The sequence below is a fragment of the Falco peregrinus genome, unplaced genomic scaffold (assembly GCF_023634155.1).
Source record: "Falco peregrinus isolate bFalPer1 unplaced genomic scaffold, bFalPer1.pri scaffold_51, whole genome shotgun sequence".
Lineage (NCBI taxonomy): Eukaryota > Metazoa > Chordata > Aves > Falconiformes > Falconidae > Falco > Falco peregrinus.
The window spans coordinates 689258-714408 of NW_026599615.1; the positions used below are offsets into that span (position 1 = coordinate 689258).

The following is a 25151-nucleotide window of genomic DNA, read 5'->3' on the forward strand; positions in this document are numbered from 1 at the left end:
TTCATTCAGAATTGCTTTCCCTACGATGTCTAAGAGCACTTTCTGTGAAATCAGAAAAGGAGCTTTGAATGGTTATTTTTGGGGGGTGGGGGAGCATGTGGAATTATTTATTTATATATTTAAAGGAATTATGCTAATTTTTAAAACTTTCATTGCCATCCTCAGGGCTGGAAATGTGTTTTCTGTGTTCCATTGCCCTTTTCCAAATGCAAACAGCACGTCTGTTGAATCTCTTGGGGATGGGACAGGAGTTGCAGAATGGGGCTCCCCCTGGGGTGATGTCATGGGGCTGGGATTGGTTCTCCAGCACTGGTGCCCCATGAGGAAGCCGGGCTCTCCCAGCTCCAGGGCAGTGTTGGCCCATCGAACGCAATCCAGCTACCCTGGCTGTGCCTGAACTTTGCAGCATCCCCCTTTCCTGGCCCCAGGCCGTTGACAGTGCAGAGAGTGGAGCTCTCCCCAGCCTGTCCCATGGAGATGGGCCTCACTGCCAGAGGGGAATGTAGGACCTGTGTGGTCCTGGAACACTGGTGGAGATGGGACTTTTCTGTTCCTCAGTGTCCCTTCTCTAAGATAGGGATAAGAGCTGTTAGGTGGCAAAAATTCATCAGAGATGCTGAGGCTGTTCTGTGATGTGGGGCTGATGGATGTCTGGGGGGACTTGGGACAGACAAGGAGAGAGGTGACAGTATATGGCATAGTGCCAGGACTGAGGGGCACCAATGTGACCACCACTTTGCAAATGGACAATGGTTTTATTCTCCGTGCAGCATATAAAAAAGCAAAACCTCACGGACATGGGATGTCTCAGAGGCCAGAAACACAAGTTGTAAAATCTGATTTAGACTTAAGACATGGGGATGGGCTTCATGGGACCTACTAAGTCTCATGGTCTGGTGCCCTGGATATGGGTGGTTTACCCTCTGCCCTACCACCTCTCTTGGGTTCAGTGGGAAAGTTGGGGTCTTCTAAGAAGAGGAACAGAAAATGGGACTGCCCCAGGGCACAACTCACAGAAAATGGTCAGGAAGGCAACAGTCCAGAGTCACAGCAAAAGCACGTGAGAGGGACATAGAGCAGAGCAAATCACCCATCCAGCAGCCAGTGGGTCTGCGGCTGAAACTGGGGGCAGTTTCTTATCCTTCTTCAAATAATTGGGTTGCTTTTGCATCTTTATGTGCTCCTATTCATATCACAAATCGTGTTGACAGAGTTCCATGCAGAGCTCCTGGGTGGCCGGGGCTAGCCCTGTTCCTGGAAGAGTTGGTTACAGCTGGCCCAGCTCAGAGCAGGACCGGACATCCCAGGAGCGGGACAAAACATTCCAAGAATGGGACAGGACATCCCAGAAGCAGGCTTTGATGCCACCAGGGATGGCTCCCTCTAGGTGTATCTGCAGCCTGAAGTGCATCTCACCACCCTGCTTAGGGATCATCTCCTGATATAACTCTGCCATGTTCCCTTGCTCTCTGTCCCGAGGTGCATGGGCAAACTCTGCCTGTGGTTGCTGCTGGAAATCATCTTGTTTTTTTTAGCCAAGACCCCATGGATGTGAGTGTGGATACCTCCTTGCACAGTGGGAGTGCATTTTTGGCCAGATGCTTGATGCCCATTGAGTTACACTGCCTGAATCCCTTCCTCAGCCAGATGGGCATGGGACCTCCTTGATCCCAGGATGAGGTTCAGGATCTGCTGTCCTTGGGGGCTGTCTAAATCACTGCAGCATCTCTGGTTTGCTCTGGTGTGGGTGAAAGAAGCCTCTGAGCATTATCATGTGGAGGAGGAGGAGGAGGACGAGGGCATTCCTGGAGGTCTGGGAAGAGCTGGCTGCCTGGGGTAAGGATTATGAAGAGACTGGAGGGGACCTGGCAATGGAGGCAGGCAGGTATGTTGTGAGTGTGCAGCAACTGTGCACCCATGCCCGAGCAAACCTCTCTTTTTGAGTGCAATACCAAGACTTCCTGCATGAAACGGCAGGAAAGACCAAATCCTCACCTGGCTTTTACAAAACTGCACATATCACCCCAATCAACAATGATGTCTTTTCCAAGCACAGCAGCCTTGGCTCTACATGTTCCCAGGCACAGATGGGTGCTGATGGAGATTTCAGTGCTCCTATTTCTATCCAGCTTCCTCAGGAAATCTGGCTCCTCCAACATCTGCATGTGTTTCAGCCCCTCCAAGCAACCCCTGGTCTCGCTTGGCAGAGGTTGAGAAGGAGGATTAATTTTGGGAGGGTTCGTCCAAGCCAGTGCCGGGTGTGTGTGAGACTCCCTGGCGGGGATGCAGCTGGGGATGGAGGATCTCTGCTTTCCCCATCACTCACTATCAGCTGGTATCTGCTGTCCCTGTCTCAGCTTTGCACGTGCAAGCACAGCCTGGTGCCAGCAAACACCTTGGCTCATCTGCTTCCGTGGTGTCACTTCAATGTTAATTGCCTTCATTAAAGGGGATCAGAAGCTCACTGAGCTCACTCAGCGTGAGCCCCAGGCATGTGATGTTTTGATTTCCAGGCACCAGTGGGGCTGAGATATTCCCATTGTCTAACCTGGTGCTGGAAAAGGACCTCAAAACCAGGGATGGTGCAGATCCCCATGGCAGCTGGTGGGGGACAAAAGCCTGTTCCCAGCCTGGACCAGTGCTTTACTGGAGCTCACCGGGGAGCACAGGGGAAAGTCTTTTCAACTTTCTGCTCAGAGCAATGATTTCTCCCTCGGCTCTGAGCAAATCCCTGTTGCTCCTTGCTGCCCAAGGTTACTCTAGACATCTCTGCACCAGAAAAGGCTGAACTCTGACAACCTGGGGCACCTCTGGACGACCCCACAAAGGAACGAGAGTATGTCCAGCTGGGTGCCCAGACAGGTCTGACTTTGCTGTACCCTGCTTTGCCTGACCAGATGTGAGTGGGCGTGTGTGCCTCAGTTTCCCTGGGTGTAAAATGGGGACAATGCCTATGTCCTGCTGAACGAGAGCTCAACATACCAGTGGGGGATAGATGTGTAGGGTGTTGGGCTATAAAAATGTATAAAGCTATATACATAAAGTGTACTTAAAGGTCAATATAGTGCAAGGCTACAGCGGATTGCAACAAGGAAAGACCTCGCCTGTACACCCTTGGAGCTGAGGCAGGAGGAGGCCATTGCACAGAGATGCTGTGGGCATGTTGGTGGGTCGTCTGCTGGAGATGTGTGCTATGAGAGGAAGATGCTGAAGGGCCTGGTGTACTCCTTTTTTTTTGTTTTTGCTTTTGGGGGTTGGGTCCTGAGTCCCTGGTCTGTGGATCGTCTAGGATCCTTGACCACCTGAGCATGGGCTTGCTGGGGCTGAATTCAGCTGTGTTGCCTCCTCTGGGTGCTTGGTGGGGCGGCGAGGAGATGCCTCCACCTACATCTCCTCAGATGGAGCTGGTGAGTCCATCTGCCAACCCTTCAACTGGAGATCTATCCCCTCTTAATGTCCCCCCGGAGTGCTCTGGCCATGCCCTAGATGGAGCTGGTGGGAGCTGCTTTGTTGCTTTTGATAAACATCTTCTGGGAAAGAAAGGCCAAATTCTCTCCATCTCCCATGCCTGCTACATGCAGAGATGGAGGTCAGAAGATGAAGTTTCATCTTGGAGCGGGGCTGGGAGGTGAAGAGAATGGCAGATTTAGAGGAAGGGATAAATAGTCTAAGGTGAAGGGGTGGGAGCTTGGTGAGCTGGGCTTCAGCGGAAGGTGGAAAAGAACAGGGTGAATGTTTGTGTTGTTGAATGTTGAAGTCTGCGCATAGGGAGCTGAAGCTCTACCAACTGAAAAACCGGTACAGAGGTCTACCAGGAAAGGCAGAGTGGTGGGAAAGGTGGGCAGGGATAGACTGGGCAACATGGACAGACCCCATGAGGTGGATCTGGAGCAGCCAGGGAGGCACCTGCAGCTCTTGGGGTCCAGACTCACCTGAGGCCGTGGGGTGGCCCTGACCAGTGCCAAGTGATGACTTGGGAACACTTGTGAAGGGCCATGTGGATTGGAAGGTTGATGCTGTCCCAGCTGCAACTGCTGAAGGTGCTGGTGGGGAAAGGAGTGGTTGTAAAACAACCTTAAAACCTAGAGAGTCCCCAGAAGGGGAAACTGGGAAATTCCTCTTGAGGTCCCCTGCCCATTCTTGCTTTTCCCTTTCCAATGCAGTAATGATTGTGTGTAGGGACAACTTGTGTATGGAGAATTTGGGAGGGAGTAGGGTCTGGATGGTGGTGGAGACAGGGCCGTGAAGTTGAGCTGGAGGGAGGTTTTGGAAACCCAGTGGGCCCAGACAGGCCTGATCGAGCACCCAGTGGAGGCGATGGGATAACAAAGCACTGGAAACTCAAGAGATTGTAGCTTTAATTAGAGACCTTCCTGAGGCAATGCGTCCCTTTGCCCTGCTGCAGACACAAGCCTCTTCCCCGCGCGTGGAAATGTCCAGGAGGAGGGATGGAGGAGATCGGGAAGGAGAGAAGGAGGAAGAAGAGGTATGAAAGTTAGGTAGCTCTATGGGTCAAAAATATACAACACTGATATCGTACACGGCCATCAGTCCTGTCTGGCCAGCAAGCTGGGGCCAGGTGGTGGCCCCTTGCAGCCAGCCCAGCTCTGAGTCCCCCCTGCCCTGTGGGGGGTCACTTCCGCCACCCGATTTGGGCCATGAGGTGAGCATTGGCGGCGGCCTTTGCCCGCAGGTTCTTGGCTTTGGCGATGTTGAAGAGAACGTTCATGATGTTGGTGGGGACGTCGAGGGAGAGGGTGACCTTGGTGCGGCGGTCGCTCTTGGCCCGGTTTTGGTACGTCTTCCCCTTTACCTGTGCCTGGGAGACATATTTGTAATGGCCTTCACCTGGGAACGTCCTTTTCCCCATCTCTTCATCCACCGCATCCTCCCCCACCTCCTCATCTGACACCTCCTCTGGCGATGGCAAGTCGAAACTGCGCTTGTCCAAGATGGTGTTTTCTTCTGGGCGGCTCTTCTGGGCTTCAGCAAGGGCCGCATTAAGGCAGCTGAAGATAGAGGCGGCGCTGTAGAGGTGGAGAGCTTGGCCAGTCTCGGCAGCACAGAGGAGGGCAAGGAGGAGCAGCAGCCTGGTGTGGGCCATTGTGGTGGCCTGCCCAATGGAGAGAGTGAGGGGAGGGCAGAGATGGGCATGAGCATCCTGCCGGGCCCAGGATAGAGCACCATTGTCTCCCCATCCTCCCACATCCCATAGACCTGGGTCCCTCTCCCAGATTCTGCACTCTTGGTTTCACCTCCCAGGTCTCCCCCATCCCCTCTAATGGTTAGGACAGGTGGGTGGGAATCAGTTGTCCTGGGGCCTCCTCCTCCAAGGTGCAATCCCCCAGCCCTTGGTTTTGGGGTGCTGGGTGGGAGGTGGAATGTCCAAAATGCTTTGCAAAGCTGCAGTCTCCATGAAGGAAAGGATTTGGCCATCCATTTGCTGAAGCACCAGTGCCTGCTGCAGGAGAGATGGTTTCTACTGTGGGTACCTCCTTGCCTGGAGGAATCTCATTGCAGCCTCCCTGCAGCCCTCTCTACCTTGCTAACTCCTCCATGGAGTAACTGTGGGTACCACCAGGTGCTGTAAAGGTGGGTTTTCCTTTCAGCTCCTCTCTGGTCAGTCTGAAGCCACCAGAGATGTTTCTGTGCTCTTTGAAACCAGAACTTGCCCTTCCACCTGTTCACAAAACTCTTTCTGAAAAGGGCATGAAGAGTGGGGGACAGTCAGCCCCAGTGCTGGAGGTGTGATCTGCCACCAGTCCACTGTGATGGCCCCATGTCCCTTCTCCAGCCCTGACCCTGGGTGCTCCAGGGCTGCCTGTTACCCCATGGCTCCATGCCCAGGACCCCCCTCCACCCTGCGTTCAGGATGGGCTGCCCCATCTGATGGCCCATCTAGGGTGCAGTCCCCCTGTGGACAGCCCTGCCTGGGGACCTGGGGCCACCTCCAAAATAACATCATAGCAGCGTCACTCCCTGCTTGAAAGACAGTCATTTCTGGGCCTTGAGGGGGACTGAAAACCTTGGGATAACCCTCCTGCTCCACAAAACCTCCCCATCTCTGAGTCCTGTCTCTCCCAGTAGCGACCCATTGCCCTGTATACCCACCCGACCATTCAAAAAGACCACCGAAAAGGCCACAGGGGATCTCATGGTGAGGGTCTTTGCCCCTGTCGAGGTCAGAAAAGTGTCCCTGGGGCCAGCCCTGAGGGCACATGGCCCCTCCAAGCGCCTGGAGGTGTGCTGGCATTCCCGATCTTCAGACCCCACCTTGTGGCAAGGGCACCGCATGGCAAGCCCTGGCCAGGGGACAGTCCCCGGGGGTGCAGGGCCCTGCCTGGGGCTGGGGTTTCATCACTGATTTGGGGTCACGAACTGCTAATTTATTTCCCATGGGGACAGGAGTGTGGAGGTGTCAGGGAGGCTGGGGAAGCCCGTGGGAAGTTCTTTCAGAGCAGGATGGCTCCCTTGGGTCTCCATGGATGTCTGTGTCTTTGGGGATGGAGTATGTGCATCTTCTGGGTATGGAGGCTGTGCACCACTGCATAAGGGGCTGCTGGGTGGGGGAGATGTCCTCAGACCCATCAAAATCAAGTCAAATCACTTGCCCTAGGAGTTGTCACCCTGGACCTGCTCTTCTTCCCCCTGAGCCGCGGTCCCTGAAACTGCTGTCACTTTAACTGTCCATCACCGTCCTGTGGAGGGGGAGACTGGGACAGGTTTATCCCCTTAACCCTGCCCTTTGCAGTCCCTCAGAGGGGGAGAATGGGGCAGGTCGTACAGGCAGGATTTGAAGGACCTGTTTAATTTCCACTCCTTTGCCTCGCATGCCCCTGCACAAAACCCCACAGAGACACACACACACACACACACCCCCCCAGGCAACAGCCACCCCCTTAACTCTGCCCTGTGTCCAGAAGAGAGACAGAGGACATGCAGCAGCCATGGCACGACCCAGGCAGCACGGGGGAGGAAACCTTTCCCCAGGCACACAGCCCCCATGCAAGAGCAATTCAGGGCCCAAACCTCTCCTTCCTTCAGCCCCAGTTCAGACATGTAAACACTGGGACTTAGTTTTTTGCTTGCAAAAGCTTAACAGGATGAAGATCTTTCTCCTACCCCAAAACCTCCCCCTTTGCAGCTGCGTTTCAGCCTCAGAAGGAACAGTCCCCCTCACAAAAAAAAAAAAAAAAAGAAAATCCTGGCAGCCCCTGCTAGCAGGGTGGGTGGCATGAATTTAGAGGCTGCTAAATTTCTCACCCTTGTCTACAACCCCTGCTCTCCCTGGGACCCTGGTCCTGAGCTGCTGGGTGGAGAGGCAGAATATCTTCAAAAGGCCTTGCAGAGCCCTCAGGATCATGACCCTCCCCAAGAGCAGTGGGCCATACCTAACATTTTCACTGAGGTAATTTCATAGCAGCGAGTTGAGCACAGAGGAGGCTTCAGCCCAACAGTAGATGGGAGGACCCATCTACTGTCTATTCATGCTCCCAGCACCCTGGTTTTTTAGGCTAACTGCAGCTAACAATGAGCTCTGGGCTCTTTCCACCTCCCAATTATAGGAGGCAGCAACACATCTCCATCCTTCTAACCATCCCTGGCTGTACCTGCCAGTGCATCACTTTGGGAACATCTCCAGAATCACATCCCCATTAGGACAGAGGGCAGCTGTAGCTACAGGGTATGGAGGAGGTCTGGGGCAGAGGGAGACTGACTTCACTTTGAGACAGAACCCAGCATTAAAATGAGGAGTGGGTATACAACAAACAAATGTGGTGTATAACTCCATGCAGCATGGAGCCAGCCATTCTCCTACCCCACAGGCTTATGAACACTCCTTCTCTATATCTTATCAGAGGCTTTTCATGGCTTTTCCTCCTGAGCCACTCCATCACATTGGCCTGGCACACCTCCTCAGGGCAAACTCCAACCCCAGGTGCACAGGACTGAGCTCATGCTTGCACCAACCCCTGAGCAAGACCCCAGTCTACAGCTACAGCACTGCTCCACCAGCCAGTACTTGCTCAGGCAACAAACAGGCTTTACCAAAGATGGTGAGGTAAAGCCCCACCAGAAAAGTACTTTTTGCCCAGGTGCCACTCCCTGTAATGGCACTGGTCAAACTGGGGGTTCCCTGTTCTCCCAGACATGCTTCCTCCGAGCTGCTCTTGGTGGCAAGAAGAACAGCATCCAGCTCCAGACAGACAAGTCCCTGCAGGATATAAGACACTTGCCTCACAGCAATAATTATTGTTGATGATCCTTACAGATGACCTGCCCAGAGCACACTCTTATCAGCATTTGCTGTTCTCCCCAGGACAACATCCACACAGAAGGGACCACCCCACAGAATAAATCTTCATTAAGTCCAAAGAACTCAGAGAAAGAAAATCTTTATTCAAATAAAAAAAAAAAAAGACAGTTGCATAGAAGTATACAGGTGCATTTCTAATTAAAAGGTGCTTTTACAGTAAAAGCTAGAGCAAGAGTTTGCCATTTTAGCCAAAGCAGGCAGCTTGCAACATTCCCCTGGATTAGAAATCCAGATCCTCTGCCTAGGCAGGATGCGTCCCCAACACTAAGTCAGGCACCTATTCAGCTTCACTCATCAATAAACAGCAGTGTGATAAAGCTCAAGACACCCATGCTACAGAAGTGCACTATGAGAGCATAAACTATGCAAGCAGAAAAGGTATAATACGTCAAACAGTAGCATTGCTGTTCAGGACAACCCTTTAGCACCTCCAGGCACTCAGAACCAATTTAGCCTTATGACAGAGGACTGACTTCATTAAGAACAGACTGCAGTTCATTAATACTCATCCTCATCAGCCTCATCTTCTCCATCTGCAGAGTCCCTGCCAACCTCCTCATAATCCTTCTCCAGGGCAGCCAGGTCCTCTCTGGCCTCTGAAAACTCCCCCTCCTCCATGCCCTCCCCCACATACCAGTGCACAAAGGCTCGCTTGGCATACATCAGGTCAAACTTGTGGTCCAGACGGGCCCATGCCTCCGCAATGGCCGTGGTGTTGCTCAGCATGCACACAGCCCGCTGCACCTTGGCCAGGTCTCCCCCAGGCACCACCGTGGGAGGCTGGTAGTTGATACCCACCTTGAAGCCTGTGGGGCACCAGTCCACAAACTGGATCGACCGGCGTGTTTTAATGGCTGCAATGGCTGCATTCACATCCTTGGGCACCACGTCACCTCGGTACAGCAGGCAGCATGCCATGTACTTGCCACGGCGTGGGTCACACTTCACCATCTGGTTGGAGAACTCAAAGCAAGCATTGGTGATCTCCGGCACAGACAGCTGCTCATGGTAGGCTTTCTCCGCAGAGATGATGGGTGCATAGGTTGTGAGCGGGAAGTGTATCCGTGGGTAGGGCACCAGGTTGGTCTGAAACTCAGTCAGGTCAACATTCAGAGCACCATTGAATCTCAAGGAGGCAGTGACTGACGAGACTATCTGCCCAATCAGCCTGTTGAGGTTGGTGTAGGTGGGACGCTCAATGTCCAGGTTGCGGTTGCAGATGTCATAGATGGCTTCGTTGTCCACCATGAAGGAGCAGTCCGAGTGCTCCAGGGTAGTGTGGGTGGTGAGGATAGAGTTGTAGGGCTCCACCACTGCTGTGGAGACCTGTGGGGCTGGGTACACAGAGAACTCCAGCTTGGACTTCTTGCTGTACTCCACAGAGAGCCGTTCCATGAGAAGGGAGGTGAACCCAGAGCCTGTGCCTCCCCCAAAGCTATGGGAGACCAGGAATCCTTGGAGGCCACTGCACTGCTCAGTCTGGAGCACCAGGGAAAGAACCAGAAGGACCGAGTTAATGGAGTTATTGTGGTGTCCTTGGATTTAAGCTAAAGTTCTGTGTTTAACCATCAAGATCAAGTCTTTGGGCGTTTGTGGGTTTTGGTTTTTTTTGGGTTTTTTTGGTTTTGTTTTGTTTTTTTTTTTTTTTTTTTTTTTTACTGCTTACACACAACCCTCTCACTTCTAGAAGGTGGGATCTGTTAGACACAGCAAATTAAGCTGCTTTTACATTATCTTCTACTTTTGGAGGAAAGGAGGCCTGGCCTGAGGGAGTGACATATTAGGTCAGAGAGACTCACAATACTAACAGTCAAGAAGATTAGGAGAAGTCTGAAAGTCACTACAAGTTTCCACTTAAATCAAGTGTTATCACAGCACTTCTGAGGTCTGTGTGGGTGAAACCTTATGCTCCAGACACTATCACACTAGGGAAGAGAGGTCTAAGGGGAGCCACTATCCAGAAGCTGAGATGTGACATTGTTTGGGATAAGATTTTGGATCAGGATTGACACAGCAAACCCTACACACATTAGGGGAAAGCCCTCTTGCCTGGACAGTCAAGTCGCAGCTGCTTCTTTTCCTGCTTAAGCTGGGGGCATCTTGAGTCCCTGGTTTTCCCCTTAAGTCCCAAGCAGCAAGGCCTACACCCACAGGCATCCCATTGTGTTGCTCCAGGTCACAGTGGCATTTTCAAGCCAACCAAGATATGCTTGGTTTAGTCTCACCACTGCCTCCCTCTCTCCACTCCAGCCACCCAGCCCATTGCATCTCTTGACAGCCAGGGCAAAAGCAACCAGAGCGCTATGCAGACGACCCTCCACAAGGTTTTTACCATTTTACGAGCTCTGTCAACAACAGAGTCAATGATCTCCTTCCCAACGGTGTAGCGGCCCCGAGCATAGTTGTTGGCAGCATCTTCTTTGCCACTGATGAGCTGCTCTGGGTGGAAGAGCGTGCGGTAGATCCCAGTCCTGATCTCATCTGGAGGGGATTGAGATCTCATGAGTGTCACTAGCATAAGATCTGCTGTCTACCAAGTTACTTGCACTAATTTAGATGCAGTTTTACATGGTGAGGCTGCTAGCTTCCAAGAGTTTAGGTGGCCAACACCACACTTCAGGTACAGAGAAGTTATTGCCCCCACCGCCAAGAGTTTTGGAGACCTTCCATGACTTACCAATGACAGTAGACTCTAGGTCAACAAATATTGCCCTGGGTACATACTTCCCTGATCCTGTCTCACTGAAGAAGGTCCCAAAGGAAGAGTCTGCTTGCCCTGGGAATTCACTGGGGAAGAATCCATCTGGCTCAATCCCGTGCTCCAGGCAATATAATTCCCAACAGGAATTGCCCATCTGGACACCAGCCTGGCCAATATGGATAGAAATACACTCCCTCTGCACAGGAATGGGAGAGAAGAGAAGAGAAAGTTAGGAGTGTACACTGAGGAATTAGACTAAAGCGGGCACTTCTGAATGTCTTTATAGAGCATGTGGCTAACAACCTATGGACAAGAGGAACATTAACCCAGCTTGGTGGCAGCCAGGACACTTTCTCTGTAGCAGGCACCCGAGAGCTGCCGAACAACCCACAAATAAGCATTAGCACTTCAGAGAGATGCTGCAATCTCCCAGCAAGGCAGATGCAGAGAGCAGGGTGTTGTGGCAGGTCCCTCCGCATCCCAACACTCATATTGCTCAAGAGCCCTGTTACAAGAAGCAGGCCACCACGCCCAGCTGCTGAATCTACAGTACATGGTGGCTATCAGGTCCAACTGCTCATGGTTTCTTCTCTTTGCTTTGCTGATCCTGCCTTGGGGCAGGAGACAGGGCACAGACAGCCTTCCCAGGTACTGTATCTGGTGCTCTCAGCTGCAGAGGAGGGAATGATTCAGCCCAGCCAGCCTTAGGCAGCAGTGGGAACACTCCCACCATGCTCCTCCCAGGGAGGTACAGGCAGACTTCTCCCGGCTCAGACAGCAGCAGCAGCCCTCTGCTTCTCTCTGATGGGAGAAGCCAGTGCTGTTGAGCTTCAAGAACTGACTGTCAGAGTAGTTTCTCATCTCCATTTAGATTAGATACAGCTATGCAGGATCACTGATTAGAGACAGCTGGAGAGAATCCAAGCAAGAGAGCATTTCTTCATTACCTCCATACAAGACTAGTAATTGCCCCATAAAGCAACTGCTCTTGGCTTGGCTAGAGAGGAGTCCCTGTACAGAAAGTGTGGTTGTGCTGTTGAACTCCTTGACACAGGAGGCTGTGAAACCCAGGCTTTTGGGCTCAAAGAGACTGGACTAGAGACTTCTACTGAGGCTTACTAAGGGAAAAAAACCACGTCCATTTCAAGAAGCCCTGAGCTACAAGATAAGAAAGTGTCAGATGGGCTTACCCAAACCTTAGTCTGCCTTCACCATCTGCTTTTAGCTGTGGCCTAGGCAGGACACTGCACCAGCACAGCAACTCTCAAGTTATCTTCTTGCAAGAAGCCTGGCACAGCAGGACCCCTACCAAGCACAGACACAGGGCAGCAACATCCTCCACTACAGCAGAGGGTCCTGCCCTGAGTGTTGGTGTTTAATATAGCAGCCCTCAGCCACCACCACTGCACTTCTCTTCCTAAACAGTCCCAGGACAGCCTTAGCCACCCCCAACGCCAAGGACAGAACAGGGATGCTGAACCAGTCTCCACAAGGAGAGACCTTCATCCCCTGTTCCAGGTCTGCCCCAGCCCCACAGCAGCACCAGATGGGCACCTAGCTCAGTCATGTATTGAATACCACCAGCAATGCCTTCAAAATATCTTCACACAGAAGGATAAACAGGTCTGAAGGCATTTCAGCAGAGTAGCCCTCCCTAGGTCAGGAAGAGGGGGACACCAACATTTGCAAAGCCAACCCAGCACTGGACATGCCCAAGCACAAGCTCTGCGCCTTTAGGAACCCCTTGTCCAGGGCTCACACGCTCCCCCATACCCCACAACCAGTTTTACACCCACGGAAGCACACAGCCAGGGGCAAAACATCTCACTGGGAAAAAAAAGCCATCGCCAGCCTCACCCTCCTGCAGAGCCAGGCAGGACCAGCCCTGACTATCAGAGAGCAGACCCACAGCTACTCACCATTGCTCCAAACCTCCAGGACCCCTTACCACACTTAGAACCACCTCCCTGAGAGCACACCCTATCTGCCTCCCTCTTGGGCTTTTTATAGAAGGTAGAGCTGGGCTCTCTGCTAGAGGGGTCCCGCCTGTCCCCTCCTTGTGCAGCCACCTGCTGGCAAAGGGTTCAGGTGTTTCTGCTCCAGGAGGGATAGCCATGTGGGGTAATCAAGGTTCTTTGAAGGATTTGCACCTGCAAACCCATAGAGTTTGGAGTTTCTTTGGCTTTTAAATATTCATTCAGAATTGCTTTCCCTACGATGTCTAAGAGCACTTTCTGTGAAATCAGAAAAGGAGCTTTGAATGGTTATTTTTGGGGGGTGGGGGAGCATGTGGAATTATTTATTTATATATTTAAAGAATTATGCTAATTTTTAAAACTTTCATTGCCATCCTCAGGGCTGGAAATGTGTTTTCTGTGTTCCATTGCCCTTTTCCAAATGCAAACAGCACGTCTGTTGAATCTCTTGGGGATGGACAGGAGTTGCAGAATGGGGCTCCTGCCCTGGGGTGATGTCATGGGGCTGGGATTGGTTCTCCAGCACTGGTGCCCCATGAGGAAGCCGGGCTCTCCCAGCTCCAGGGCAGTGTTGGCCCATCGAACGCAATCCAGCTACCCTGGCTGTGCCTGAACTTTGCAGCATCCCCCTTTCCTGGCCCCAGGCCGTTGACAGTGCAGAGAGTGGAGCTCTCCCCAGCCTGTCCCATGGAGATGGGCCTCACTGCCAGAGGGGAATGTAGGACCTGTGTGGTCCTGGAACACTGGTGGAGATGGGACTTTTCTGTTCCTCAGTGTCCCTTCTCTAAGATAGGGATAAGAGCTGTTAGGTGGCAAAAATTCATCAGAGATGCTGAGGCTGTTCTGTGATGTGGGGCTGATGGATGTCTGGGGGGACTTGGGACAGACAAGGAGAGAGGTGACAGTATATGGCATAGTGCCAGGACTGAGGGGCACCAATGTGACCACCACTTTGCAAATGGACAATGGTTTTATTCTCCGTGCAGCATATAAAAAAGCAAAACCTCACGGACATGGGATGTCTCAGAGGCCAGAAACACAAGTTGTAAAATCTGATTTAGACTTAAGACATGGGGATGGGCTTCATGGGACCTACTAAGTCTCATGGTCTGGTGCCCTGGATATGGGTGGTTTACCCTCTGCCCTACCACCTCTCTTGGGTTCAGTGGGAAAGTTGGGGTCTTCTAAGAAGAGGAACAGAAAATGGGACTGCCCCAGGGCACAACTCACAGAAAATGGTCAGGAAGGCAACAGTCCAGAGTCACAGCAAAAGCACGTGAGAGGGACATAGAGCAGAGCAAATCACCCATCCAGCAGCCAGTGGGTCTGCGGCTGAAACTGGGGGCAGTTTCTTATCCTTCTTCAAATAATTGGGTTGCTTTTGCATCTTTATGTGCTCCTATTCATATCACAAATCGTGTTGACAGAGTTCCATGCAGAGCTCCTGGGTGGCCGGGGCTAGCCCTGTTCCTGGAAGAGTTGGTTACAGCTGGCCCAGCTCAGAGCAGGACCGGACATCCCAGGAGCGGGACAAAACATTCCAAGAATGGGACAGGACATCCCAGAAGCAGGCTTTGATGCCACCAGGGATGGCTCCCTCTAGGTGTATCTGCAGCCTGAAGTGCATCTCACCACCCTGCTTAGGGATCATCTCCTGATATAACTCTGCCATGTTCCCTTGCTCTCTGTCCCGAGGTGCATGGGCAAACTCTGCCTGTGGTTGCTGCTGGAAATCATCTTGTTTTTTTTAGCCAAGACCCCATGGATGTGAGTGTGGATACCTCCTTGCACAGTGGGAGTGCATTTTTGGCCAGATGCTTGATGCCCATTGAGTTACACTGCCTGAATCCCTTCCTCAGCCAGATGGGCATGGGACCTCCTTGATCCCAGGATGAGGTTCAGGATCTGCTGTCCTTGGGGGCTGTCTAAATCACTGCAGCATCTCTGGTTTGCTCTGGTGTGGGTGAAAGAAGCCTCTGAGCATTATCATGTGGAGGAGGAGGAGGAGGACGAGGGCATTCCTGGAGGTCTGGGAAGAGCTGGCTGCCTGGGGTAAGGATTATGAAGAGACTGGAGGGGACCTGGCAATGGAGGCAGGCAGGTATGTTGTGAGTGTGCAGCAACTGTGCACCCATGCCTGAGCAAACCTCTCTTTTTGAGTGCAATACCAAGACTTCCTGCATGAAACGGCAGGAAAGACCAAATCCTCACCTGGCTTTTACAAAACTGCACATATCACCCCAATCAACAATGATGTCTTTTCCAAGCACAGCAGCCTTGGCTCTACATGTTCCCAGGCACAGATGGGTGCTGATGGAGATTTCAGTGCTCCTATTTCTATCCAGCTTCCTCAGGAAATCTGGCTCCTCCAACATCTGCATGTGTTTCAGCCCCTCCAAGCAACCCCTGGTCTCGCTTGGCAGAGGTTGAGAAGGAGGATTAATTTTGGGAGGGTTCGTCCAAGCCAGTGCCGGGTGTGTGTGAGACTCCCTGGCGGGGATGCAGCTGGGGATGGAGGATCTCTGCTTTCCCCATCACTCACTATCAGCTGGTATCTGCTGTCCCTGTCTCAGCTTTGCACGTGCAAGCACAGCCTGGTGCCAGCAAACACCTTGGCTCATCTGCTTCCGTGGTGTCACTTCAATGTTAATTGCCTTCATTAAAGGGGATCAGAAGCTCACTGAGCTCACTCAGCGTGAGCCCCAGGCATGTGATGTTTTGATTTCCAGGCACCAGTGGGGCTGAGATATTCCCATTGTCTAACCTGGTGCTGGAAAAGGACCTCAAAACCAGGGATGGTGCAGATCCCCATGGCAGCTGGTGGGGGACAAAAGCCTGTTCCCAGCCTGGACCAGTGCTTTACTGGAGCTCACCGGGGAGCACAGGGGAAAGTCTTTTCAACTTTCTGCTCAGAGCAATGATTTCTCCCTCGGCTCTGAGCAAATCCCTGTTGCTCCTTGCTGCCCAAGGTTACTCTAGACATCTCTGCACCAGAAAAGGCTGAACTCTGACAACCTGGGGCACCTCTGGACGACCCCACAAAGGAACGAGAGTATGTCCAGCTGGGTGCCCAGACAGGTCTGACTTTGCTGTACCCTGCTTTGCCTGACCAGATGTGAGTGGGCGTGTGTGCCTCAGTTTCCCTGGGTGTAAAATGGGGACAATGCCTATGTCCTGCTGAACGAGAGCTCAACATACCAGTGGGGGATAGATGTGTAGGGTGTTGGGCTATAAAAATGTATAAAGCTATATACATAAAGTGTACTTAAAGGTCAATATAGTGCAAGGCTACAGCGGATTGCAACAAGGAAAGACCTCGCCTGTACACCCTTGGAGCTGAGGCAGGAGGAGGCCATTGCACAGAGATGCTGTGGGCATGTTGGTGGGTCGTCTGCTGGAGATGTGTGCTATGAGAGGAAGATGCTGAAGGGCCTGGTGTACTCCTTTTTTTTTGTTTTTGCTTTTGGGGGTTGGGTCCTGAGTCCCTGGTCTGTGGATCGTCTAGGATCCTTGACCACCTGAGCATGGGCTTGCTGGGGCTGAATTCAGCTGTGTTGCCTCCTCTGGGTGCTTGGTGGGGCGGCGAGGAGATGCCTCCACCTACATCTCCTCAGATGGAGCTGGTGAGTCCATCTGCCAACCCTTCAACTGGAGATCTATCCCCTCTTAATGTCCCCCCGGAGTGCTCTGGCCATGCCCTAGATGGAGCTGGTGGGAGCTGCTTTGTTGCTTTTGATAAACATCTTCTGGGAAAGAAAGGCCAAATTCTCTCCATCTCCCATGCCTGCTACATGCAGAGATGGAGGTCAGAAGATGAAGTTTCATCTTGGAGCGGGGCTGGGAGGTGAAGAGAATGGCAGATTTAGAGGAAGGGATAAATAGTCTAAGGTGAAGGGGTGGGAGCTTGGTGAGCTGGGCTTCAGCGGAAGGTGGAAAAGAACAGGGTGAATGTTTGTGTTGTTGAATGTTGAAGTCTGCGCATAGGGAGCTGAAGCTCTACCAACTGAAAAACCGGTACAGAGGTCTACCAGGAAAGGCAGAGTGGTGGGAAAGGTGGGCAGGGATAGACTGGGCAACATGGACAGACCCCATGAGGTGGATCTGGAGCAGCCAGGGAGGCACCTGCAGCTCTTGGGGTCCAGACTCACCTGAGGCCGTGGGGTGGCCCTGACCAGTGCCAAGTGATGACTTGGGAACACTTGTGAAGGGCCATGTGGATTGGAAGGTTGATGCTGTCCCAGCTGCAACTGCTGAAGGTGCTGGTGGGGAAAGGAGTGGTTGTAAAACAACCTTAAAACCTAGAGAGTCCCCAGAAGGGGAAACTGGGAAATTCCTCTTGAGGTCCCCTGCCCATTCTTGCTTTTCCCTTTCCAATGCAGTAATGATTGTGTGTAGGGACAACTTGTGTATGGAGAATTTGGGAGGGAGTAGGGTCTGGATGGTGGTGGAGACAGGGCCGTGAAGTTGAGCTGGAGGGAGGTTTTGGAAACCCAGTGGGCCCAGACAGGCCTGATCGAGCACCCAGTGGAGGCGATGGGATAACAAAGCACTGGAAACTCAAGAGATTGTAGCTTTAATTAGAGACCTTCCTGAGGCAATGCGTCCCTTTGCCCTGCTGCAGACACAAGCCTCTTCCCCGCGTGTGGAAATGTCCAGGAGGAGGGATGGAGGAGATCGGGAAGGAGAGAAGGAGGAAGAAGAGGTATGAAAGTTAGGTAGCTCTATGGGTCAAAAATATACAACACTGATATCGTACACGGCCATCAGTCCTGTCTGGCCAGCAAGCTGGGGCCAGGTGGTGGCCCCTTGCAGCCAGCCCAGCTCTGAGTCCCCCCTGCCCTGTGGGGGGTCACTTCCGCCACCCGATTTGGGCCATGAGGTGAGCATTGGCGGCGGCCTTTGCCCGCAGGTTCTTGGCTTTGGCGATGTTGAAGAGAACGTTCATGATGTTGGTGGGGACGTCGAGGGAGAGGGTGACCTTGGTGCGGCGGTCGCTCTTGGCCCGGTTTTGGTACGTCTTCCCCTTTACCTGTGCCTGGGAGACATATTTGTAATGGCCTTCACCTGGGAACGTCCTTTTCCCCATCTCTTCATCCACCGCATCCTCCCCCACCTCCTCATCTGACACCTCCTCTGGCGATGGCAAGTCGAAACTGCGCTTGTCCAAGATGGTGTTTTCTTCTGGGCGGCTCTTCTGGGCTTCAGCAAGGGCCGCATTAAGGCAGCTGAAGATAGAGGCGGCGCTGTAGAGGTGGAGAGCTTGGCCAGTCTCGGCAGCACAGAGGAGGGCAAGGAGGAGCAGCAGCCTGGTGTGGGCCATTGTGGTGGCCTGCCCAATGGAGAGAGTGAGGGGAGGGCAGAGATGGGCATGAGCATCCTGCCGGGCCCAGGATAGAGCACCATTGTCTCCCCATCCTCCCACATCCCATAGACCTGGGTCCCTCTCCCAGATTCTGCACTCTTGGTTTCACCTCCCAGGTCTCCCCCATCCCCTCTAATGGTTAGGACAGGTGGGTGGGAATCAGTTGTCCTGGGGCCTCCTCCTCCAAGGTGCAATCCCCCAGCCCTTGGTTTTGGGGTGCTGGGTGGGAGGTGGAATGTCCAAAATGCTTTGCAAAGCTGCAGTCTCCATGAAGGAAAGGATTTGGCCATCCATTTGCTGAAGCACCAGTGCCTGCTGCAGGAGAGATGGTTTCTACTGTGGGTACCTCCTTGCCTGGAGGAATCTCATTGCAGCCTCCCTGCAGCCCTCTCTACCTTGCTAACTCCTCCATGGAGTAACTGTGGGTACCACCAGGTGCTGTAAAGGTGGGTTTTCCTTTCAGCTCCTCTCTGGTCAGTCTGAAGCCACCAGAGATGTTTCTGTGCTCTTTGAAACCAGAACTTGCCCTTCCACCTGTTCACAAAACTCTTTCTGAAAAGGGCATGAAGAGTGGGGGACAGTCAGCCCCAGTGCTGGAGGTGTGATCTGCCACCAGTCCACTGTGATGGCCCCATGTCCCTTCTCCAGCCCTGACCCTGGGTGCTCCAGGGCTGCCTGTTACCCCATGGCTCCATGCCCAGGACCCCCCTCCACCCTGCGTTCAGGATGGGCTGCCCCATCTGATGGCCCATCTAGGGTGCAGTCCCCCTGTGGACAGCCCTGCCTGGGGACCTGGGGCCACCTCCAAAATAACATCATAGCAGCGTCACTCCCTGCTTGAAAGACAGTCATTTCTGGGCCTTGAGGGGGACTGAAAACCTTGGGATAACCCTCCTGCTCCACAAAACCTCCCCATCTCTGAGTCCTGTCTCTCCCAGTAGCGACCCATTGCCCTGTATACCCACCCGACCATTCAAAAAGACCACCGAAAAGGCCACAGGGGATCTCATGGTGAGGGTCTTTGCCCCTGTCGAGGTCAGAAAAGTGTCCCTGGGGCCAGCCCTGAGGGCACATGGCCCCTCCAAGCGCCTGGAGGTGTGCTGGCATTCCCGATCTTCAGACCCCACCTTGTGGCAAGGGCACCGCATGGCAAGCCCTGGCCAGGGGACAGTCCCCGGGGGTGCAGGGCCCTGCCTGGGGCTGGGGTTTCATCACTGATTTGGGGTCACGAACTGCTAATTTATTTCCCATGGGGACAGGAGTGTGGAGGTGTCAGGGAGGCTGGGGAAGCCCGTGGGAAGTTCTTTCAGAGCAGGATGGCTCCCTTGGGTCTCCATGGATGTCTGTGTCTTTGGGGATGGAGTATGTGCATCTTCTGGGTATGGAGGCTGTGCACCACTGCATAAGGGGCTGCTGGGTGGGGGAGATGTCCTCAGACCCATCAAAATCAAGTCAAATCACTTGCCCTAGGAGTTGTCACCCTGGACCTGCTCTTCTTCCCCCTGAGCCGCGGTCCCTGAAACTGCTGTCACTTTAACTGTCCATCACCGTCCTGTGGAGGGGGAGACTGGGACAGGTTTATCCCCTTAACCCTGCCCTTTGCAGTCCCTCAGAGGGGGAGAATGGGGCAGGTCGTACAGGCAGGATTTGAAGGACCTGTTTAATTTCCACTCCTTTGCCTCGCATGCCCCTGCACAAAACCCCACAGAGACACACACACACACACCCACCCCCAGGCAACAGCCACCCCCTTAACTCTGCCCTGTGTCCAGAAGAGAGACAGAGGACATGCAGCAGCCATGGCACGACCCAGGCAGCACGGGGGAGGAAACCTTTCCCCAGGCACACAGCCCCCATGCAAGAGCAATTCAGGGCCCAAACCTCTCCTTCCTTCAGCCCCAGTTCAGACATGTAAACACTGGGACTTAGTTTTTTGCTTGCAAAAGCTTAACAGGATGAAGATCTTTCTCCTACCCCAAAACCTCCCCCTTTGCAGCTGCGTTTCAGCCTCAGAAGGAACAGTCCCCCTCACAAAAAAAAAAAAAAAAAAAAGAAAATCCTGGCAGCCCCTGCTAGCAGGGTGGGTGGCATGAATTTAGAGGCTGCTAAATTTCTCACCCTTGTCTACAACCCCTGCTCTCCCTGGGACCCTGGTCCTGAGCTGCTGGGTGGAGAGGCAGAATATCTTCAAAAGGCCTTGCAGAGCCCTCAGGATCATGACCCTCCCCAAGAGCAGTGGGCCATACCTAACATTTTCACTGAGGTAATTTCATAGCAGCGAGTTGAGCACAGAGGAGGCTTCAGCCCAACAGTAGATGGGAGGACCCATCTACTGTCTATTCATGCTCCCAGCACCCTGGTTTTTTAGGCTAACTGCAGCTAACAATGAGCTCTGGGCTCTTTCCACCTCCCAATTATAGGAGGCAGCAACACATCTCCATCCTTCTAACCATCCCTGGCTGTACCTGCCAGTGCATCACTTTGGGAACATCTCCAGAATCACATCCCCATTAGGACAGAGGGCAGCTGTAGCTACAGGGTATGGAGGAGGTCTGGGGCAGAGGGAGACTGACTTCACTTTGAGACAGAACCCAGCATTAAAATGAGGAGTGGGTATACAACAAACAAATGTGGTGTATAACTCCATGCAGCATGGAGCCAGCCATTCTCCTACCCCACAGGCTTATGAACACTCCTTCTCTATATCTTATCAGAGGCTTTTCATGGCTTTTCCTCCTGAGCCACTCCATCACATTGGCCTGGCACACCTCCTCAGGGCAAACTCCAACCCCAGGTGCACAGGACTGAGCTCATGCTTGCACCAACCCCTGAGCAAGACCCCAGTCTACAGCTACAGCACTGCTCCACCAGCCAGTACTTGCTCGGGCAACAAACAGGCTTTACCAAAGATGGTGAGGTAAAGCCCCACCAGAAAAGTACTTTTTGCCCAGGTGCCACTCCCTGTAATGGCACTGGTCAAACTGGGGGTTCCCTGTTCTCCCAGACATGCTTCCTCCGAGCTGCTCTTGGTGGCAAGAAGAACAGCATCCAGCTCCAGACAGACAAGTCCCTGCAGGATATAAGACACTTGCCTCACAGCAATAATTATTGTTGATGATCCTTACAGATGACCTGCCCAGAGCACACTCTTATCAGCATTTGCTGTTCTCCCCAGGACAACATCCACACAGAAGGGACCACCCCACAGAATAAATCTTCATTAAGTCCAAAGAACTCAGAGAAAGAAAATCTTTATTCAAATAAAAAAAAAAAAAAAAGACAGTTGCATAGAAGTATACAGGTGCATTTCTAATTAAAAGGTGCTTTTACAGTAAAAGCTAGAGCAAGAGTTTGCCATTTTAGCCAAAGCAGGCAGCTTGCAACATTCCCCTGGATTAGAAATCCAGATCCTCTGCCTAGGCAGGATGCGTCCCCAACACTAAGTCAGGCACCTATTCAGCTTCACTCATCAATAAACAGCAGTGTGATAAAGCTCAAGACACCCATGCTACAGAAGTGCACTATGAGAGCATAAACTATGCAAGCAGAAAAGGTATAATACGTCAAACAGTAGCATTGCTGTTCAGGACAACCCTTTAGCACCTCCAGGCACTCAGAACCAATTTAGCCTTATGACAGAGGACTGACTTCATTAAGAACAGACTGCAGTTCATTAATACTCATCCTCATCAGCCTCATCTTCTCCATCTGCAGAGTCCCTGCCAACCTCCTCATAATCCTTCTCCAGGGCAGCCAGGTCCTCTCTGGCCTCTGAAAACTCCCCCTCCTCCATGCCCTCCCCCACATACCAGTGCACAAAGGCTCGCTTGGCATACATCAGGTCAAACTTGTGGTCCAGACGGGCCCATGCCTCCGCAATGGCTGTGGTGTTGCTCAGCATGCACACAGCCCGCTGCACCTTGGCCAGGTCTCCCCCAGGCACCACCGTGGGAGGCTGGTAGTTGATACCCACCTTGAAGCCTGTGGGGCACCAGTCCACAAACTGGATCGACCGGCGTGTTTTAATGGCTGCAATGGCTGCATTCACATCCTTGGGCACCACGTCACCTCGGTACAGCAGGCAGCATGCCATGTACTTGCCACGGCGTGGGTCACACTTCACCATCTGGTTGGAGAACTCAAAGCAAGCATTGGTGATCTCCGGCACAGACAGCTGCTCATGGTAGGCTTTCTCCGCAGAGATGATGGGTGCATAGGTTGTGAGCGGGAAGTGTATCCGTGGGTAGGGCACCAGGTTGGTCTGAAACTCAGTCAGGTCAACATTCAGAGCACCATTGAATCTCAAGGAGGCAGTGACTGACGAGACTATCTGCCCAATCAGCCTGTTGAGGTTGGTGTAGGTGGGACGCTCAATGTCCAGGTTGCGGTTGCAGATGTCATAGATGGCTTCGTTGTCCACCATGAAGGAGCAGTCCGAGTGCTCCAGGGTAGTGTGGGTGGTGAGGATAGAGTTGTAGGGCTCCACCACTGCTGTGGAGACCTGTGGGGCTGGGTACACAGAGAACTCCAGCTTGGACTTCTTGCTGTACTCCACAGAGAGCCGTTCCATGAGAAGGGAGGTGAACCCAGAGCCTGTGCCTCCCCCAAAGCTATGGGAGACCAGGAATCCTTGGAGGCCACTGCACTGCTCAGTCTGGAGCACCAGGGAAAGAACCAGAAGGACCGAGTTAATGGAGTTATTGTGGTGTCCTTGGATTTAAGCTAAAGTTCTGTGTTTAACCATCAAGATCAAGTCTTTGGGCGTTTGTGGGTTTTGGTTTTTTTTGGTTTTGTTTTTTTTTTTTTTTTTTTTTTACTGCTTACACACAACCCTCTCACTTCTAGAAGGTGGGATCTGTTAGACACAGCAAATTAAGCTGCTTTTACATTATCTTCTACTTTTGGAGGAAAGGAGGCCTGGCCTGAGGGAGTGACATATTAGGTCAGAGAGACTCACAATACTAACAGTCAAGAAGATTAGGAGAAGTCTGAAAGTCACTACAAGTTTCCACTTAAATCAAGTGTTATCACAGCACTTCTGAGGTCTGTGTGGGTGAAACCTTATGCTCCAGACACTATCACACTAGGGAAGAGAGGTCTAAGGGGAGCCACTATCCAGAAGCTGAGATGTGACATTGTTTGGGATAAGATTTTGGATCAGGATTGACACAGCAAACCCTACACACATTAGGGGAAAGCCCTCTTGCCTGGACAGTCAAGTCGCAGCTGCTTCTTTTCCTGCTTAAGCTGGGGGCATCTTGAGTCCCTGGTTTTCCCCTTAAGTCCCAAGCAGCAAGGCCTACACCCACAGGCATCCCATTGTGTTGCTCCAGGTCACAGTGGCATTTTCAAGCCAACCAAGATATGCTTGGTTTAGTCTCACCACTGCCTCCCTCTCTCCACTCCAGCCACCCAGCCCATTGCATCTCTTGACAGCCAGGGCAAAAGCAACCAGAGCGCTATGCAGACGACCCTCCACAAGGTTTTTACCATTTTACGAGCTCTGTCAACAACAGAGTCAATGATCTCCTTCCCAACGGTGTAGCGGCCCCGAGCATAGTTGTTGGCAGCATCTTCTTTGCCACTGATGAGCTGCTCTGGGTGGAAGAGCGTGCGGTAGATCCCAGTCCTGATCTCATCTGGAGGGGATTGAGATCTCATGAGTGTCACTAGCATAAGATCTGCTGTCTACCAAGTTACTTGCACTAATTTAGATGCAGTTTTACATGGTGAGGCTGCTAGCTTCCAAGAGTTTAGGTGGCCAACACCACACTTCAGGTACAGAGAAGTTATTGCCCCCACCGCCAAGAGTTTTGGAGACCTTCCATGACTTACCAATGACAGTAGACTCTAGGTCAACAAATATTGCCCTGGGTACATACTTCCCTGATCCTGTCTCACTGAAGAAGGTCCCAAAGGAAGAGTCTGCTTGCCCTGGGAATTCACTGGGGAAGAATCCATCTGGCTCAATCCCGTGCTCCAGGCAATATAATTCCCAACAGGAATTGCCCATCTGGACACCAGCCTGGCCAATATGGATAGAAATACACTCCCTCTGCACAGGAATGGGAGAGAAGAGAAGAGAAAGTTAGGAGTGTACACTGAGGAATTAGACTAAAGCGGGCACTTCTGAATGTCTTTATAGAGCATGTGGCTAACAACCTATGGACAAGAGGAACATTAACCCAGCTTGGTGGCAGCCAGGACACTTTCTCTGTAGCAGGCACCCGAGAGCTGCCGAACAACCCACAAATAAGCATTAGCACTTCAGAGAGATGCTGCAATCTCCCAGCAAGGCAGATGCAGAGAGCAGGGTGTTGTGGCAGGTCCCTCCGCATCCCAACACTCATATTGCTCAAGAGCCCTGTTACAAGAAGCAGGCCACCACGCCCAGCTGCTGAATCTACAGTACATGGTGGCTATCAGGTCCAACTGCTCATGGTTTCTTCTCTTTGCTTTGCTGATCCTGCCTTGGGGCAGGAGACAGGGCACAGACAGCCTTCCCAGGTACTGTATCTGGTGCTCTCAGCTGCAGAGGAGGGAATGATTCAGCCCAGCCAGCCTTAGGCAGCAGTGGGAACACTCCCACCATGCTCCTCCCAGGGAGGTACAGGCAGACTTCTCCCGGCTCAGACAGCAGCAGCAGCCCTCTGCTTCTCTCTGATGGGAGAAGCCAGTGCTGTTGAGCTTCAAGAACTGACTGTCAGAGTAGTTTCTCATCTCCATTTAGATTAGATACAGCTATGCAGGATCACCGATTAGAGACAGCTGGAGAGAATCCAAGCAAGAGAGCAT

The 25151-nt window shown here is 52.5% G+C and overlaps 4 protein-coding genes across 4 annotated transcripts; all 4 read right to left on the reverse strand.

Moving 5' to 3' along the window:
* Positions 1-4633: 4633 nt before the first annotated feature.
* On the reverse strand, positions 4634-5104 carry LOC129783521 (urocortin-3-like). The gene has a single exon (XM_055793470.1). The coding sequence runs from the start codon at positions 5102-5104 to the stop codon at positions 4634-4636; it is 471 nt and encodes a 156-aa protein (XP_055649445.1).
* Positions 5105-8762: 3658 nt separating this feature from the next.
* LOC129783545 (tubulin alpha-3 chain-like) lies at positions 8763-11187 on the reverse strand. Its single transcript, XM_055793496.1, has 3 exons — positions 10995-11187; positions 10650-10798; positions 8763-9796 (listed from the first exon to the last, which is right to left on the reverse strand). Exons 1-3 carry the CDS (start codon positions 11170-11172, stop codon positions 8816-8818), a joined length of 1308 nt encoding a protein of 435 aa, XP_055649471.1. The 5' UTR covers positions 11173-11187; the 3' UTR covers positions 8763-8815.
* Positions 11188-17843: 6656 nt separating this feature from the next.
* Positions 17844-18314, reverse strand: LOC129783527 (urocortin-3-like). Its single transcript, XM_055793476.1, has one exon. It carries the CDS (start codon positions 18312-18314, stop codon positions 17844-17846), a length of 471 nt encoding a protein of 156 aa, XP_055649451.1.
* A 3659-nt stretch (positions 18315-21973) lies between these two features.
* Positions 21974-24384, reverse strand: LOC129783548 (tubulin alpha-3 chain-like). Its single transcript, XM_055793499.1, has 3 exons — positions 24192-24384; positions 23847-23995; positions 21974-23010 (listed from the first exon to the last, which is right to left on the reverse strand). The coding sequence occupies exons 1-3, from the start codon at positions 24367-24369 to the stop codon at positions 22030-22032; spliced, it is 1308 nt and encodes a 435-aa protein (XP_055649474.1). The 5' UTR covers positions 24370-24384; the 3' UTR covers positions 21974-22029.
* Positions 24385-25151: the final 767 nt, after the last annotated feature.